Source organism: Hibiscus syriacus, unplaced genomic scaffold, assembly GCF_006381635.1.
Source record: "Hibiscus syriacus cultivar Baekdansim isolate YM2019G1 unplaced genomic scaffold, ASM638163v2 tig00113725_pilon, whole genome shotgun sequence".
In the NCBI taxonomy this organism is placed as follows: domain Eukaryota; kingdom Viridiplantae; phylum Streptophyta; class Magnoliopsida; order Malvales; family Malvaceae; genus Hibiscus; species Hibiscus syriacus.
Window position 1 is genome coordinate 3846215 of NW_024063471.1, and position 19799 is coordinate 3866013.

At 33.1% G+C, this 19799-nt stretch overlaps 1 protein-coding gene and 1 pseudogene across 1 annotated transcript; both read left to right on the forward strand.

Annotated features, from left to right (window-relative positions):
* Positions 1 to 926: 926 nt before the first annotated feature.
* On the forward strand, positions 927 to 7244 carry LOC120187425 (annotated as a pseudogene).
* Positions 7245 to 8909: 1665 nt separating this feature from the next.
* Positions 8910 to 18488, forward strand: LOC120187426 (the record flags this gene model as incomplete). The annotated part of the gene is made up of 2 exons (XM_039191142.1): positions 8910 to 9206; positions 18315 to 18488. Coding segments are annotated over 2 exons (471 nt in total), but the record flags the coding sequence as incomplete, so codon positions are not given.
* Between the last annotated feature and the right edge of the window lie 1311 nt (positions 18489 to 19799).

The window sequence follows — 19799 nt, forward strand, 5'->3', positions numbered from 1 at the left end:
GACAATTCGAGGGTACTCGTCCTTCCTTGATTATAATCAACTTCTGAACTCGACAAATCACTGGTAAGACGTAGACCTAGTAAATAGTAAGTTCAAGGTACCCGATCCACCTAATTCAAAAGAGATCGGTGGCGACTCCATTATTCAATCCAAGTCGAGACACAAACACGGGACTACCCGAATGACTGTTGTGACATTTATTGTAGAACGACTCTTTTAATCTAATTTATGTTGTTCATAATATTATTATTCGAACATTAATATTATTTTGTATATATTTTTTAGAAATTATATTCTTTAATCCTATTAAACTAATTAACAATTAGTGAGAGACATTGTGGATATGACAAAATGACTGCTAATCTTTATTTAGTTTCAGCTCTATTTAGGTTTTTATAAAGAAAATGTAATATTAAAGTCAAGTGTAATCTATTTTCCAAACGGTTCACCTTTTTTTTTCTTTCTATTCTCATGTTTTGCACAACAATTTTTTTAATGCAAAATCCCATAAAACCGTACAGATAATGTAATTTGGTTCTCTAATTAAAGTGAAGTTTTAATAGTAGAGATAATTTCATTAATAATAAACAATAAAATTACAGCAAATTTAACTATGAATGGAATATACGAAAATAACCCTCAGGTCAACAGATGTAGAGGCAAAACCCAGCCGGCAATTTGGGGCATAACCAAAAATATTAGCCGTCCCTAATGGTGGTCAAGCGTCTCGTTAAAGTCGTCACTATTTCGTCGCTAGAAGAGTCTCGTTTTCGTAAGTTGAAACTGAATATTGGAGGGAGCGCATTTTCCAAAAATATTCAAATGGTTTTGAAAAAATTATGAGAAATTATATATTACTAGATTTCATTTCCATTTTTCTCATGGTCGAAACTCATACAGATTCAGGCCATCCAAACTGAGAAACTATGACCCAGATTGCCCCCATTATGGCTAAAAACAGCTTTAGTCTCAGCGTCCAGCGTCGCTTTTTCCTTCTGCGACGGTGCTTTTCTTGTTCTTACGACAGTTCTACACCGTCGGAGATCCTTAACACCACGTCGCCTCCAGCGTGCCATCAGAGCGGCAACCAAGATCATATGGACTCGGATTTGGTTCCGTTGAAGATCAGCCTATTGGGTGATCCTCAGATTGGAAAAACTAGTTTTATGGTTAGTTTCAAAGACAATCTATAAATGTTAATCAACTATTGGTTTTTCTTTATTATTTTTATTGTTAATCAAATGTATATCTTTCCATTGTCTTTTGAAGGCGAAATGAGAAAGATGAACAAGAAGACAATCACGAGAAAGGGTTGAATTTGATGGATAAAACATTTGTTGTAGAGGGAACAATAATATATTAAGTATTTGGGAAGTTGATGGTATGCCATTTTTTTAATTATACATTATGTATATATATATATATATATTAACCATATATATATATATCTTGCTTACTTAACTTTTTAAATTGGAAATGCAGGAGCTGAGAAATCCCAGAACCACATTGCCTTGGCCTGCCAAGATTCTGTAGTAATTCTTTTCATGTTTGATCTAACAAGAATATGTTGTGGAATATGGATATCGGATAGACTAAAATCGCAATTGATAATTTGATAAAATAAAAATGAAGATAAAGAAGACACAAATTTTACATAGAAAACCCCTAAATAATATAGGGTAAAAATCACGGGCAACGGTAAAAGAATTTCACTATAAGAAAATAGGAATTACAACTTCTCTCGATCTAACAATGAGAAAACAATGACAATTCTCTCTTGATAAAAAAGAGAAAATAACTCTCAAGAAAACTCTCTAAATTCTCTAGTTTTGGGAGAAAGCTAGAATGATTTGGGATGGTTTTGAAGCTAAATGGGTTAGGGTATTTATAGTTGAAGCTTAAGGAGTAATCATGTAAATATCCTAAAGTATAGAGACTAATTTTGTAATTTTCCCATGCCAAAAGTCATATAAAATTGCTGCCCAATTTTGACAAATTAGCCGCCCAATTTGAACCAAAACAGTCGACGGCTGCTTTTGATTTTTCAACAATCTCCCACTTGAAGATTTGATAGGAACAATCATATCTTCACTCCATTCTTTCTACCTTGTACCTTTATGTTGCTTACGTTTCTGATAGGACACAAGAGGATCGACACCAAGTAAATTTATCAGCATTGATCGTCTTCTCATGAAATTTGCTATGTTGTCTTTGGTATGGATTTTCTGCATATCTACCGTCCCTTCTTCCACCTTTTCACGAATGAAATGGTACTGAACTCGTATGTGCTTTGTCCTTGAATGAAATGTTGGATTCCTTGCTAAATGCAAACCGCTTTGACTGTCACAAAACAGAGAGACATACTATTGATTGTGCCCAAGCTCCTCCAATATCATCTTCAACCAAATTGCTTCTTTACTGGCTTGTGTAGCTGCTACATATTTTGCCTCTGTTGTGGATGTAGCCACAACTGACTGCAATTTTGAAATCCAGCTTACAGCTCCACCAGCAACTTTGAACATATATCCTGTAGTAGATTTGCTTTTATCCAAATCCCCTGCATAGTCAGAATCGACATACCTATTGATAAGTAAGTTTAATCCTCCGTAACATAGTGCAACATTTGAGGCCCCTTTGATGTATCTCAGGATCCTCTTTACTGTATTCCAATACTCTTTGCCTGGATTAGCCATGTGACGACTAACCACTCCCACTGCTTGTGCAATGTCTGGTCTTGTGCATATCATAGCGAACATTAAACTTCTCATTGTCGATGCATACGACACTCGAGACATCTCCATCCTCTCTTTTTCATTGCTATGACTCTTACTAGAGGATAATTTGAAGTTAATAGGAAGAGGGTTAGAAATTGGCTTACAATCTTGCATGTTGAATCTTGACAAGATCTTCTTCAAGTAATTCTTTTGTGAAAGCCAAATTTTCCTATTACTTCTATCTTTGCATCCCTAGAATCTTGTTTGCTGATCTCAAGTCCTTTATTTCAAATTCCCTAGCCAATTGTGCCTTCAATTCTTCAATATGATCTTTGTTGGGTCCTGCAACCAACATGTCATCCACATACAACAACAATATAAAAAAATCGTTATCACCAAACCTCTTGAAATAAGCACAAGGATCTCCATTAAGTCTGTTGTATCCAAGGCACATAATGAAGGAATCAAATCTCTTATACCAACACATCGGCGTCTGCTTTAGACCGTATAAAGATTTGTTCAACCTGCAAACCAAGTTCTTCTTTTCTTTTTCTTCAAAACCTTCAGGCTGGAGCATAGAAATCTCTTCTTCAAGATCTCCATGAAGAAAAGTTGTTTTAACATCTAGTTACTCTCGATGTAAGTTCAATGTAGCACATATTTCCAAGACTACTCGAATTGTTGTTAGTCGAACCACAGGAGAAAAGATTTCATTGAAATCAATACCTTCTTTTTGAGCATATCCTTTGACCACCAGTCTTGCACGATACCTCTCAACTTGATCGTCACAATTGGGACGTCTTCTCACACGATCTGATTGACGAGTTGTTGGAGCTTCAAAACTCTCTGATTCTTGTTCATCATTTGCTAGTTTTGCTTCAGAAGAATCTCCTTGTTCAAACTCCTTTTCACATGTATATGTGTAGTCTTTGACTTTTCAATGCTATCATCTTCTTCTTTTCTTTATACCTTATCTTCTAAAAAGATAACATCCTTGCTAATGATCACTTTGCGGGCAGTGAGATCCCACAAGCGATACCCCTTTACTCCATCAGCATACCCTAAGAATTTGTATTTCTTGGATTTTGGATTCAACTTTGAAATTTCTTGGGAGTTGTAAATCACGTACACAATACTTCCAAATACATGGAGGTTTGAATAATCAGTTGGTTTACCAGTCCACATCTCCATTAGTGTCTTCAGCTCTATTGCAGTTGATGGAGCTCGATTCACCAAATAACAGGCGGTATTGACTGCTTCAGCCCAAAATGATTTTTCTAGGCCTGTAGCCCTCATCATTGCTCTTGTTCTTTCTAACAATGTTTTGTTCATCCGTTCTGCCACACCATTTTGTTGAGGAGTGTTCCCCACTGTGAACTGTATTTTGATGCATTCTTTCCTGCAAAAGTCATCAAATTCTTCACTTATGCATTCTCTTCCATTATCTATTCTGAAACACTTGATCTTATTTCCATAATCAAGTTCTACCCGCGCTTTGAAGTTTTTGAAACTGAAAAACACGTCTGACTTCTTTTTAATAGGGTACACCCAACATCTCCTGGAGTAGTCATCAATAAATGAGACAAAGTATTTTGCTTCGCCTAGGGATGTAACTGGTGCTCACCATACGTCAGAATGAACCAATTATAGAACACTTTTGCCTCTAGAATTTGACGTGTTGAATTTCAACCAGTGCTTCTTACTTGTTATGTAATGCTCACACAAAGTGATACCTTTGTTAAGTCTGGAAGTAGCTTTTGCTCCACAAAGACTTTCATTCCTTGTTCTGACATGTGTCCATGTTTATGATACCATAGCATTCTAGAATCTGAACCACATGAGGCAACAGAGGCTTCTGCTTCTAGAAAAGTCTCTCCCTTCAACATGTACAAGTTTGTTGCTATCTTTTCACCTTTCATCACCACAAGCGCTCTATGGAACACCTTTATGATTCATTTCCATTTTTTAATATTGCTTGCATTATTATCCAACAATCCGTAGGATAATAAATTTATCTTTCAGTCGCACATCTCGAACAACTTTAATTATTCCATCATACATCTTCAATTTGATGGTTCTCACGCCAACGATCTCTAAGGAATGATAATTGGAACTATACACAGATCCTCCTGAGACAAGTTCATAATGATGGACCATTCTCTTCTTGAGATCATGTGATATGTTGCTCCCGAATCAATGAGCCATATATCTGTAAATCTTTTTCTACTTTTCATGGTGGTTGACGCTTCACAACATAGAGCATCTCCATCATCTGAAGTGTTTGAGGTATTGCCTTACCTTGTGGATTGGAGTTTTTATTTAGACTCCAACAATCCTTCTTCAAGTGACCCTTCTTTCCATAGTTATAGCACTTTAAATTCTTTTGCTTCTCGACTTTGAACTACCATGTTTGTGACTGTTGCTTTGGCCACGTTCTGTTGATCTCTCTCTCATCGTTGTCAATGTTTCTTCTTGTTGCAGGTTTACTTGTTTGTCTTCTATGTTCTTGCACCGATTTCTTCTTGTAGAACAGCAACTGCAACGTCATCGAAGACTAGACTGGTGACATTATAGTTTGTCAAGTTGATGATGAGTTGATCATACGTATTTGGTAGACTTTAAAGTAGAAGTTCAACACATTCTTGTTATCCTATTATACATCTTAAGGATGTAAGCTGAGAAAATAAAGTGTTCAGTGTGTTTAAGTGCTCCGTCACTGAATTAGATTCTGGCATACGGAGAGTGTACAATTTCCTCTTAAGGAAAATTTTATTGTGCAACGATGTGGCCTCGTACAGTTTGGTGAGATGATCACATATCTCCTTAGATGTCTTCTCCTCCTCGATGCTTGACAATACTTCATCTGCTAATGCTAGATGAAATTTTTCCATAGCATTCCCGTTCATTTCGATCCATTTGTTGTCATCTGTGAAATCTACCGGCCTTTCACTGATAGCTGCTAGACACCCGTCTTTCCTCAGGATGGCCTTCATCTTCAATTTCTATAATGAGAAATTTCTCCCATTGAACTTTTCAATATCAAATTTCGTTGACATAGCTTCTATTACAGATAGCTCCCACTATTTCACTATCGTGAATAGTTCTCTAAAACCTTCAACGAATGGGTAATACATTCTTACTTTCTTATGTTGGAGGATCCACCTTTTGGTAGCAACCACAAAGACAATAAGTAGATATTACACACTCTAATATGGCTCTTGATACAAATTGTTGCGAAATAAGGCTATCGGATAGAGCAAAATCACAACTGATAATTTGAGAAAATAAAAATGAAGATAAAGAAGACACAAATTTTACGTGGAAATCCCCTAAATAATTTAGGGTAAAAACCACGGGCAATGGTAGAAGAATTTCACTATGAGAAAATATGAATTACAACTTCTCTCGGTCTAACAAGGAGAAAATAATGACAATTCTCTATTGATAAAAAGGAGAAAACAACTTTCAAGAAAACTCTCTAAATTCTCTAGTATTTGGAGAAAGCTAGAATGATTTGGGATGATTTTGAAGCTAAATGGGCTAGGGTATTTATAATTGAAACTTAAGGAGTAATCTTGTAAATATCCTAAAGTACATGGACTAATTTTACAATTTTTCCATGCCAAAAGTCATCAAAAATTGCTTCCTAATTTTGACAAATTAGCCGCCCAATTTGAACCAAAACAACCGCCAGCTGCTTTTGATTTTTCAACCGAAGATGTACTCTAAACAAGTATGATCATCAACCATTAACTCAAATTACCACTTAAATTGCGATACCATGATTTTATAAATTCACCCCTCCTAAAATTTTAGAAGTTTACCTCCTCCAACATAAAATTCTACGTGCTTGTTGTGGTGAATATTTACATTAAATCTGGGTAGTATTCTAAATTGAAGGAGTCCTTATATTTTGTGGATGCAGTGCCATAAACCGGTATCAAGAAGCAAGGAAATGGAATAGGTTTCTTATATTTTCCTCTACTTTTTATCACTTACCTTTGTTGAAAACTTTATTGGATACTGATACTGCAAAATTTTGATTATGCAGACGGCAATACCGATTTTGATAGGAACCAAATTTGATGATTTCATCCAACTCCCTATTGATTTGCAGTTCACAATAGCTAGTCAGGTAAATTGTTTTTACCATTCTTCTTAAAGCAAACTCCACTTGTTTGATAGAATCATTTTAAAGACATTGAACAGGTTTGGTATTATTGCTTCAAGATCAGATCTTATTAATGTTTTCTCATTGATAATTCGTTTGGTTTTTTTGGTTAGGCAAGAGCATATGCGAAGGCCATAAATGCTACACTATTCTTTTCAAGTGCTGCATACAACATCAACGTGAACAAGATCTTCAAATTCATTACGGCCAAGCTCTTTGATTTGCCATGGACAATTGAACGCAATCTTACGATTGGAGAACCCATCATTGATTTCTAATATTTATCTCTACATAAGCTGCCCATATTTACAAAAGAGATTCCTCCTAAGCCAACCGGTCAACAGATTTGATTTTTTTTTTTATATTGTGGTCTAGTGATGTTTCGAGTTGTTTGATGGAGCAGTACTTTTGTGGAGACCCCATATTCCCTAGAAAAAAATGTAGGGAAAAAAAGATAATTGTGAAGAGGAAAAAAACATGAAATGCTGCATTGGTTGGGCTAACGATTTTTAAGTCCTTGTATTCATGGAAGTATGATTCTAACTTGCCGTGATATAATTATAATTAATTTATTTTCTTGATACATTTTTAGTAAAAAAATAATTTCACTAGTTATTCAGATGATTTCAACTATATTTCTGAATATATTTAAAAAAAATAATTATGAGACAATTAATATTATCTGAATATATATTCTTTGGAAAATGCGATTTTTTTCCGGCTGAACATATATTTCGGCCACTAATGCGAAAACCCTACTAATAGGAAGCCTCTTTGGAAAATGCATCAGGAAGCGTCTTCCACTAATATGACATTCAATCAATAGAGCGATTTTCATAAGGAGCATATTTCACTAATATGACATCCCAATAAGAAGACGTTTACTTATCCAAATAAATAAATAAATAAATAAAAAATAAGAAGATGTTTCCCTTAAAAGCGCATTTTCAACATAAAATAATTATAATCTATAACAATAATAAAATAGTATTATAATATTAATAAAATAAAAATATTTATATCACTAATAAAATAAAATAAAAATCTTTATAACATTAATAAAATATTTAATTTTGATTTAATATGATATTATAAAAAACAATAATAATAATAATAAAACTAAAACTAATGATATTTATATCATTAATAAAATAAAATAAAAATATTTATATCAATAATAAAATATTACATTAAATTGAATACATATTATAAAAATATTAATAATAAATAATAAAAATGAACAAAAGGATATTGTCCAGCAATGCTTTGTTTAGTGATAAATTTTACAGAGCGGTGGTTGTCTGTTTTGCGTGAAATACCTCCGTATAAGTCATTCTTCAACAGGATTGTTATTGTTATTATTTTCATCGTTTTGATGAACATCATCTTTAATATTATGAGTATGAACTTGAACTTGTATTGTCGGCGGATGACAAATAATTTCCGTAGGATAACAAATACATCTCACCATTCAATAAAAATTATAAAAGATGAAGAAAAATAATATCATCGCGATGTTGATGTCAGTGAAGGAGTATCGCCCGTCAAATGCTATCTATGCATATGAGATAAGTATTGGATCTGACATTACGGGTATATATAATGAATATATATTTTTGAACGTACAGATGCGGGCTTTTCTCCATATATTACCCCCTCTAAATTTGTTAACGTAAACCTTATCCGTACATGATTTTAATGGGAAAACAAACACACACTCAGGTATACGAGAAATTATTTAGGAAATTATATTTTTGTAGATATTGTGAATGGAAATTGCAGATCCAAACATATTGTATGCATCCACTTCAATTATCTGAACATTTTAACTTTTAATAGCATAGAAATTATCGGGGCATTGGACGCAATGACACTAGTCTAAAACGCCCGTCGACCATTTCAAACCTTCTAAGTATTTCACAACATTACATAAAAAAACAAAATCCACCATTTTCACTGATTCTTTATTAAAAAAAAAAACAAATTGAATTGAATGAAATGGGAACTCTGTGCAAGATAGTTGACGGGCTGCTATTGGTGGCGTTCACGGCGTCGTTCGTAACGGCATCTCTGATCTGCGCTCAGATGGTTTTGCCGGAGACCGTTTACCTGGAGTCGTTAGTTCGGTTGAAACAAAGCTACGCGGAGGAGTGCCAAGATTATTGATGGTGGAGAAGCCTCATTTCTTTGTGGCGTTGGTATGGATGGAGCTCACTTTCCAATGGCCCTTGGCTTTACTAAACATTTATGGGATTTTAGCATCCAAGCCTTGGTTTAACACCACTTGCCTTATCTATGGCGTCTCTGCAATTACCACCATGGTAAATATTTACAAAATTTACTCTTCATATTAATATATTAATGTATACATAGGTGTATCTATATTGAAATTCACATAATGTAAAAAAAACATCTCTAGTGTTTGATTAGTCACGTTGAACTATTTGTTTTTAATATTTTGGGATAAAAAATATATTTGTAGATGGAAACCATTAGCCAACAAAGGGTTAATACTCCAAAATAAATGTTTTTTTGTTCTAAAATAAAATGTTGTGTGTCAAGTGTCAACACACATTTACGTCCGGGTACAACACTCTCAACAACCTCGATTTAGTGGATTCCGAAAACAAACATAACGTTAGAATTTTATTAGGATTTAAACTCCTAAAAATATGATAGAGTTTTACTATGATTCAAACTCCTAAAAATAGGATAGAGTTCTACTATGATTCAAACTCCTAAAAATAGGATCCACAAGCATTATAAATAGCCATTGTAACTCACTATTATAACACAGGATTTACATACAAAATACAGAGGAAAGTACGAAAAAATACAAAGGCAAAGCTACTGTAAACGATTCGAAAAGGAAATAAAAGGTAGCATCTTTTTTACCTTAATTCGTTCATTTCTCGCATGTACATGTTATTTTTCTTGAGATTTTGTTCGAATAACCCAAAACGTGGGTTGCGTCGATGACCAAAAAGTGGTGGGGTTTCGAAGTTTCGAACCTAGATCTACCCCCGAGGCGTGTTCCTGTTTTTAATTATTTAATTCTCCCCCCTAAATCAATTTTTTTGCTTCGAATTTTGCTCATCGATTTGTTTTTCCTTTTGATTCAGTATCTTACATTTACGTTTTAATTATTATTATTTTATTTATTTAACTTTATTTATACGCATATTTCCTTTATTACTCATTTTATTTAATTGTTTTGTTATTTTCCTTTTCTTTTTTTCATGTAATATTTTTTTACATTTTTTATGCATTTTCTTTTTTACTTTAGTATATATTTTTATTTTTTAGATTACATATATATATATATGTTATATTTTATTATATGTTTTATTAATTTATATATATATATATATATATACTATTTTTTTATGTTTTATTTATTATATATATATATATATTATTTTTACTTTTTTATTATTATTTTATTTATATATTATTTTCTTCTTTTTCTTTATTTTTTAATAATTTTTTACATATTTTTTTTATTTATTTTACTTACTATTTTATTTTTGCTTTCTTTATCTTATCTTTTATTTAATTTATTTTTTTCTTCATTTTAATTCAATTTATTTATTTCTTACCTTTTTATCTAACATGATTTTTTTACCTTCTTAAGGGCACACCTTTAAAACTATTTAAGGTAAGTAATTGGGATCGTATTTTTACCTTTTAATTTTAAATTACAATTTTCTTAATTTTAGACAACTGGAAATTGCGTAGTACCGAAAGGGCAGTTCAAGGGTGTTAACCCTTCCTTGACTGTAACCGACTCTCGAATCTGACACATCTTTGGAAAGACGCAGATCAGGTAAGAAATAGGGTATCCGATCAACCCATTTATTTTAAAATAAATTATCGGTGGCGACTCCAATTCGTTTAATCCAAGTCGAAGCCCAATTCCCGGGCCTAACCGAAAGGCGGCTCCGACAGCTTGGCGACTCTGCTGGGGACATGTAAGTGAGTCAGGCTAAGGTAATTTCTAGTTGTCTTTTTAACGAAAATGGTAAGTTTAAATTTTAAGGTAACATTTTGATACTTATTGCTTACTTTTGATTATATTTTTTGAGTAAATAGTTGTACTAACCGTTTTATAATGATTTCAACCTTCTGAGCTTGTTTTTCACTTAAGGCTCTAAACCCGAGTTCTAAACCCTATTTAAGTGGGGGTGAAAGCGACACCTTCGTGTGAATTTATTCACCGCACAGACCTAGCAATTAGCCTTCGGGATTCATATATCTTATGTCTTCGTGTGAATTTATTCACCGCACAGACATAAGGGAATGTATCCTCTCGAGTTGAACTTAGTCCACACAAGCTTGTAATAGGCTTAGGACTAAGGGTCTTGAAAGCCCAAGGGGCACCAGCAAGGAGAACTCGGGTACCTTGTTAGAACCTAAACCAAAAGAGTACAGGGAATTAGAGCCCACCCCAAAACCTCATTTCAAACCTAGGATGTCTGAGTTCATTTCCAGCTTTATTTTATGTTTAAAGCATGTGAGCTAGAAATTTTTGCGGTTAGGACTTGTTCAAAATCAACTTACAGAATAGAGATCATGTCCGGGTAGGAATAATAAGCATGTTGGGTAGATATCATGTGGGGTAGGACTTTTTATTTTCATTATTTTTATTTTTATTATCCTTGCCTCACTATTTTTTTTCTTCTCATTTCATTTTCCTTTTTTTTATTCTTTTTTATCATGTATGTCATTCAAAAGAGATATTGATCCACTAAAACATGTTTGTTAAACATAAATAATTTGCATTAATGGACAAAGGGGTTGTAATACAAGAGATGAAAATGCAGTGGACAGTCTACAAGGCGACTATGTGTCACATTCAATCCAGAAGACGTGGTGCCCACAATTGAAGAGTATATTACTCTGTTGCATTATAAAGGACTTAGAATGAACCGGGTCTACATCAAGCACAATGAAAGTCTATCTTGGAATGACTGGCTGGCAGAGGTTGCAGGAGCAAGATGAAGGTTACTGATATTAGGAGTCCCTTTAAATACATCAATGGCAAAACGATAGCTGAAATTAGAGACATTGCTGACAAATTCAAGAAACAGACAAATGAACTTCGCATAGTTCCTATCAATTGAAGGCTCTAATGACGTATTCGTTGGGAACAGGTTCAATAGAAGATAAATGCCAGAGATGTAGCCATTCGAGACTTCTTGTGCCAGTATAAAAAACAACTCAACATTTGCACGGTTCATCCAGAGAAGCCGGAGCGATTCGACAGGTTATTCAATCGATGACAGACGAAGGCAGAAGAATAGTCAACATGTCCGAAGCTGTCAGGATATTTTTGTCTCTTAAAAGATAAAACACTTTTGTCCCCAATAAGGATTATTTATATTAACAGACATATTTTTGGATCAATGCCTCGAGCATTTCATGCATTGTTTTCCATCTACATTTCATTTTAAGCATTTTCATAAACATGAAATTTCTTCATAGAGGATTCGATGAAGTGGTCTTAACTACATGACACCACATGGAAGCAAGATTTTAAAATTGAAATCAGTACAGTGGGAGCTTGATCAGCTGATTATAGGACTAAGCCTGCCAGGGTGATCTGAGAAAGGAGTCCCCATATCCTAAGGGCTACTATGTTGAAGTTGTTTGCAATTACCACATAGGAAGCTCCAAGCATTCCTTTGAGAACTATAAGGCACTGAAGAGCAAGATCCAAAACCTGACGGATTCAGGGGGCATGGACAACCGAAGAAGGGGGCATTGCATATACCATTTGCACATAGAGCATTGTTTTGTTTGAACACGTCTTTGATCTTTCATGTTTGCTTAATCTTTTAAACGATTGAATTTATGCTACTTTCTAAGGTGGAATAATTGAACAAATTTTAATCTTTAGTTCTTCGAATATTAAATGAATTAAATATTCTTTTAATTCTTCAAGAATTATAGATTTTTGACATATGGCAAGATCAGACATTTCTTATCCTATCTCAAACCCAAAATAAAATACCTTGATTCTTTACCCAAAATAATTCATGGTCATTACCAAAAGACCAGATTTTGACATTACCACCCTTTGAAACTTTTGAACCTTTCTTTGAGTCAATAAAGTCACACCACTATCTTTTTAGACTCAAAATTGACTTTTGAACATGAGCATTCTTCTAACTCGAGGCATTTCACAGGGAGCCAGAACATTAAGACATGTCGGGACCAAGAAGTAGAAAGAAGAATTCATTCGAAATAATTCTATAATGCATTAATTATATTGTTTTCATATGAATAAAATTAATCCTGAAAATCTATCCCCCTGGGGATACCTCTTATGTGAAGACTTCCATGTATGAAATGATGAACGGCTTCCTTTCTTCATCCATTCACAACAGGAGAAAATATATATCCCTTGTGTCCCCTTTTGAGCCTATAGTATTTTTCTTCTGATTCAACCCTAACCAAGGATCACCCTCCACACTAGGGGAAAGGTGGAAGAAATCTTCTCACGTGAGTGAAGACATCAATCCAAAGGAGATACCAAATGCCAAGTGCGAAGATCCAATCAGAACAAAAAGAAAAAAGAGAAAAAGAGAAGAAAAAAGCAAAGAAAAACAAAAACAAAGGAAAAAGTGAAGAAAAAAGACAAGACGCATATGCAAAGATTCACTCGATTCAAATGATGTGTCGATATTTAAATTATGAGATTGATCAAGTACAATCATTCCAGAATCACTTCACTCGAAGATCATGGAACATCTAGAGAAAATCAAGAGAAACGCATACGAGGAGATTCAAATTGAGCAAAACATGATTAAAGGCATCAAAATGAATTGATCATTGGTTTAATACCTTGAAACACTTGTTTGGGACTATTTATCCTTTTCTTTAATAACCATGAACCATGGCATATATTACGTGCCTTAAAAGTCCCTTCTAATCATACATGGATTTCTAAACAGAAGAGACTATCTTCAGATTTCATCCCACCCGTCAGGATTAATCTTTATTTGCAAAAAGTTTTTTAAAATCTTTAATGCATGATAGAGAAAAATAACAAAGGGGGTTCAATACGTAAATTCTGAATGACGTCTTGAAACCAAAGGAGGATTCGAGTTGAAAACTTGAAAAGGTGGCTCGAATATAAAAATTGTGCAGCTGAGGCGATCGGACAAATTCCTTGATAAGACATCGCACAATCCGAGCGTGACCATGAAAGTTGGGAGTCGAAGAACACTTCCGGTAAAGGAGCATACAAGCTACCCCATTAAACCTTTGAGCATCAAATAAAAAAAATGCCAAACCTTTGACCAAATACAATAACCTGAGACTTTTTTTACCCATTTCCCAAAGATAGCTTTGATCTTGGCACTTGTCAAATAGCTATAATTTATTGAAGGATTAACAATGTAATTAATTCTTTGATATCCAATGAACTCTAGTTTTATGATTCGTCTCAATTGTAAAACCATGAAAGGGGAAATATTTTCAAAACTTCTGATTAAACATTTTTCGAAACTCTTTTAATTTATAATTTTAGAATTTTGAAAATAAAAGAGAAAGAAAAACATTTTTTTTCAAACAAGACAATCTCTCTTTCAAACACAAAACTCATGCTTAGAATCAATGTTGAAGCAAGAAATGAGAAACATTTGGGGAATCTTTGAAGATTCAACATCAAATGTTGGGGCATTTTTGGAGATTCAACATCGAATATTGGGGCATCTTTGGGGATTCAACATCATGATGTGAATTATCAGACCTTTTGAAGGCATTTCCTCCACATGCAGGAATAAGCAGATAAAGCACGAGACTCCATCCAGGAGATAAAATAAAACTAATTCATGTTACATCATCTTAGACATACTTAAGAGCATCGCAATTATCATTTTTTGTATACATAAGTTTTTGCAGCTTTTAGAGTCAAGTTTCAAAGATACTCGATTCAAAAGAACATTCAAAAATTGATGGTGTTTGCTCAACTTCACAGTGAAAGGGCGACTAACTGTCAACAAACAACTTTCCAAGTTTCATTCAGAGCCAATTTCAACTTCACAGCGAAGAACCAACTTACTCAAGATTGGATTTCAACCTCACGACGAGGGATATCCAATTTGAGGCTCAACTTCACAACGAATGGGTCATCCATGATTTTAACTTCACGACGAATGATATCGTGCCCGATGAAGTGATTTAGTGCCACAACAAACATGTCATCCACATATTTGACTTCCTTAAGTCAACGATTAGAGCTTCTGAAAGGATTTCTTTAACATACAGGAACAAGCAGATTATCAATCGTCTTTGAGATTGTTTCTCTCGAAACAAGGGGTCGTATCGCTTGAGACTAATTTACTCAAAACAAAGTTTTGTCTCTCTTTAGATAGTTTCCCTTGAAACAAATTTTGTCTCTCTTGAGACAGTTTCCCTTGAAACAAAATCTTTGAATCTGTTTTCCTTGAAACAAATTTTGTCTCCCTTGAGACAGTTTCTTTTGGAACTAAGTATTGTCTCTCTTGAGACAATTTCTCTTTAAACAAATTTTGTCTCTCTTGAGACAATTTCCCTTGAAACAAAGTTTTGTCTCACTTGAGACAGTTTCTCTTGAAACACCAATCTTTGAATATGTTTCTCTTGAAACAAAATTTTGCCTCCCTTGGGACAGTTTCTCTTGAAACAAAAAAAAAACCTTTGAAATTGTTTCTCTTGAAACACAAAAAAACCTTTGAAATTGTTTCTCTTGAAACACAAAAAACAACCTTTGAAAATGTTTCTCTTGAAACCCAAGACCTTCAAGTTCGATTACACTCAGCTTCGAGGGCACATCATTTGCAGCATAACTCAAGGCAAAAAGGGCTATTTGTAAACAAAATTGTCGAGTTCGATTCCATTCAGCTCGATGACACATCAATCACACCACTTTTTGGTTGCAATCGAGGTTTTCAAGTCGAGAAGAAGGCCTGGATTAGCCATGCCTTAGTGATAAGCAACCATTTTCAAATAGCATAGCTTAAGTCAAGAAAAGATATCTGTCAACGAAGATCTCTGAGTTCGATTCCAATCCAAGAAGAAGACCGAAGGGCAACGAGAAGCCACTGCTGATTCAAATTCCGAACTACGGCTTTAATTCCATATCAAGATGAACTCGACTTCATGACGGAGGAGTCATCCGCAACTCAATTCTACAGGGAGTTATTGAAACATCAGAGTCAATTTTCAACTCCACCGAATGAAAAGTGTGTCTTTTAATCTTTGTCGTATCCTCATTACACGACTATGGACAAAGATGAGCAGCTGTCAACACATCTTTTCGTTCGGGTACAACACTCTCAACAACCCCGATTTAGTGGGATTCAGAAAACAAACATAACGTTAGAATTTTACTAGGATTCAAACTCCTAAAAATAGGATAGAGTTTTACTAGGATTCAAACTCCTAAAAATAGGATAGAGTTCTACTATGATTCAAACTCCTAAAAATAGGATCCACAAGCATTATAAAGCCATTGTAACTCACTATTGTAACACAGGATTTACATATAAAATACAGAGGAAAGCATGAAAAAATACAAAGGCAAAGCTATTGTAAACGATTCGAAAAGAAAATAAAAGGTAACATCCTTTTTACCTTGATTCGATCATTTCTCGCATGTGCATGTTATTTTTCTTGAGATTTGGTTCGAATAACCCAAAATGTGGGTTGCGCCGATGACCAAAAAGTGGTGGGGTTTCAAAGTTTTGAACCTAGATCTACCTCCGAGGCGTGTTCCTGTTTTTAAATATTTAATTCTCCCCCTAAATCAATTTTTTTTTCTTCAAAATTTGCCCATCGATTTGTTTTTCCTTTTGATTCAGTCTCTTACATTTACGTTTTAATTATTGTTATTTTACTTATTTAACTTTATTTATACGCACATTTCCCTTATTACTCATTTTATTTAATTGCTTTGTTATTTTCCTTTTCTTTTTTCATGTAATATTTTTTACATTTTCTTTTTTACTTTAGTATATATTTTTCTTTTTTAGATTATATATATATATATATATATATATTTACTATTTTTTTATTTTTTATTTATTATATATATATATATATATATTATTTTTACTTTTTATTATTATTTTATTTATTTGTTTTATTTATATATTTTTTCTTCTTTTTCTTTATTTTTTATATTTTTTTACATATTTGTTTTTATTTATTTTACTTACTATTTTATCTTTGCTTTCTTTATCTTATCTTTTATTTAATTTGTTTTTTCTTCATTTTAATTCAATTTATTTATTTATTTCTTACTTTTTTATCTAACATGGTTTTCTGACCTTCTTAAGGGCACACCTTTAAAACTATTTAAGGTAAATAATTGGTATCGTATTTTTACCTTTTAATTTTAAATTACAATTTTCTTAATTTAAGACAACTGGAAATTGCGTAGTACCGAAAGGGCAGTTCAAGGGTGCTAACCCTTCATTGACTATAACTGACTCCCGAATCCAAGACATCTTTGGAACGACGCAGATCAGGTAATAAAAATGGTATCCGATCAACCCATTTGTTTTAAAAACAAATGATCGGTGGCGACTCCAATTCGTTTAATCCAAGTTGAAGCCTAATTCCCGGGCCCAACCGAAAGACGGCTCCGACATCAAGATACTAAAATATAGGCTTAATGTCAAAATTATCCCATAATATTTATCAATATGATCATTTTGACCTTTATTTTTTGAGTATTTTGACTCACAACGTTCCATTTTAGGGCAAAACAGTCTCTAACGTTTGACTAAATAGTTATTTTGACCCTTATCCTACTTTTTCCTAAAGCATTTTAGTATTCAACATTTTATTTTAGGATAAAAAGACCCTTATTTTGAGCTTTAACTGTTTGTTAACTAACGACTTCCATCCACAATGGACCTTTTAACTCCAATAGCTACCGTTGGGGTCAAAATGCTACAAAAAATAATAGGTGCCAAAATGATCATTTTAGTAAATGTTGGGAGTTAATTTTGGTATCATGCCAAAAAAATAAATACTAAAATGACTATTTAGTCAAACATTATGTGGTCTTTTTTCCTTAAAATGAAACATTGAATGTAAAAATACTAAAAAAAAGCTATAATGAATATTTAATTAATAAATATTAAAGACATCTTTTTGACATTTATACAATTTAAGTAATATTCTTTTCTTTTGAACGATGGGATTCTAAAGTTCAATGCTTTGATAGTATTTTTATCCCAAATTATTTTAATTAATTTGTTTTAACAATGCATTTCATATTTCCATTAGCATGCATTTGGAGTAATTAGGGTTTAGATAAAATAAAAAGCCAAAAGAGCACAAATAAAAACCTTGAGATTATCAAAACTTTTCAGAGTTCTTGTTGTGGCTCATCAAATATATTATGTAATCTGCTAAGTTTTGGGTAAGTTCAGACAGCAGTATTAGGAGAGCTGATTGGATCGCAGAAGGGATCAGAGAAGTTGGTGCAAACGCATGCAGTGTTCATGGGAGTGGGAGCCTTAGCCATGATTCGAGGTCTGCTTCCTCAATCTTGCAAGGTTCCAACCATTGGCAAAAGACCAGCGGCCAGGAAGAAGAGGGCTTGATCCATTGCAAGGTTTCAACCATCCCACATATCTTCTCCATTCTTTTTTTTTTAATAATAATTTAGTAAAATAAACTAATGATCTCCACCTCATGACCCAACACTTTGTATTTTTATTTAATTATTTCTATAATTTTGTTTTTGATGTTTTATTCTCTAATTTTTTGAAGAAATTACACATTATAAGTTTGATGAAATGTGTAATGCAATACAATAACTTTGATTTAGTGTAGTTATCTATGTGAAACATTGATTTAGTTCAATTGTACAGATGAAACTTTAATTCAATTATACATATTTTTAAACATTAAATGCATTCATTTATTTATATATACAAGTATAATTATTCATATATGCAATGTGCTCGACATTGAAGGCCCCATTGCCCAAATCCTTATAGGAAATAAAACTGAAGTTTTAAAATCCTCAATTGTAACTAGAATGATTTCTTAATTGACGTTTCACATTAAAGACATGAAAATTTTAAAAATCTGAATAAGATAATCAAATAAAATTAGATTTCTACAATTACTTCTTTCTTATTATTATGGAACGAGAATAAAGTAAAGATTAAAAAATAACTAATTTTGTCTGATTAGACTAAACTCCACTTCTTGGCGTAGTCACCCTTTTTCGACTTTTGATTGATCCATTTCTCGACTTTTTCGGATATTGATTTGCTTTATTAATCTAATCCCTATTGTTTCGGAGGTTAGGACTTGCAAAATTAAAAGTGTGCCGAATCAAATTGAACGTGTCGAGGAAAAGCGTCGGCTATATAAATTCATCAGCAATGCGGATTCCCGTGGATTTCTATGATTTTATCATATCGAGTCAGTAGGTTAATGTTCAACTCAAACGACTATCGATTTTTTTAATAAAATAAAATGAGTTTGAAACATATGAATAGTTAAGCGATCATTTTATATATTTAATAATCGAATACTCAATAAATTAGTGACATATAATCAAGAGACCCTTTTATAAATTTTAATAACTATGATACTCACCAAAATAAAATCATATAATTTAAAGATTATTTTTATACTTTATAAAAAAAATTATTGCCACTTAAGCTCGAAAACTTCCCGGTAAATGTCCACAATAAGTTAATTTCGGCATAAAACATTAAATTACCAATAATTTTGAAGAAGTCAAAAATAGGAACTAGAAATCAAAATTGACTGGTTTGAGTATTTTCATTGCAACGGAGACGCCGAAAAAGGAGAAAATGGATTCCCCACATATCTCAATAAGGCACCCAAGCCCCTATGCTTTCAAACAAAAATCAATAACTTTTGTATTAATTTTT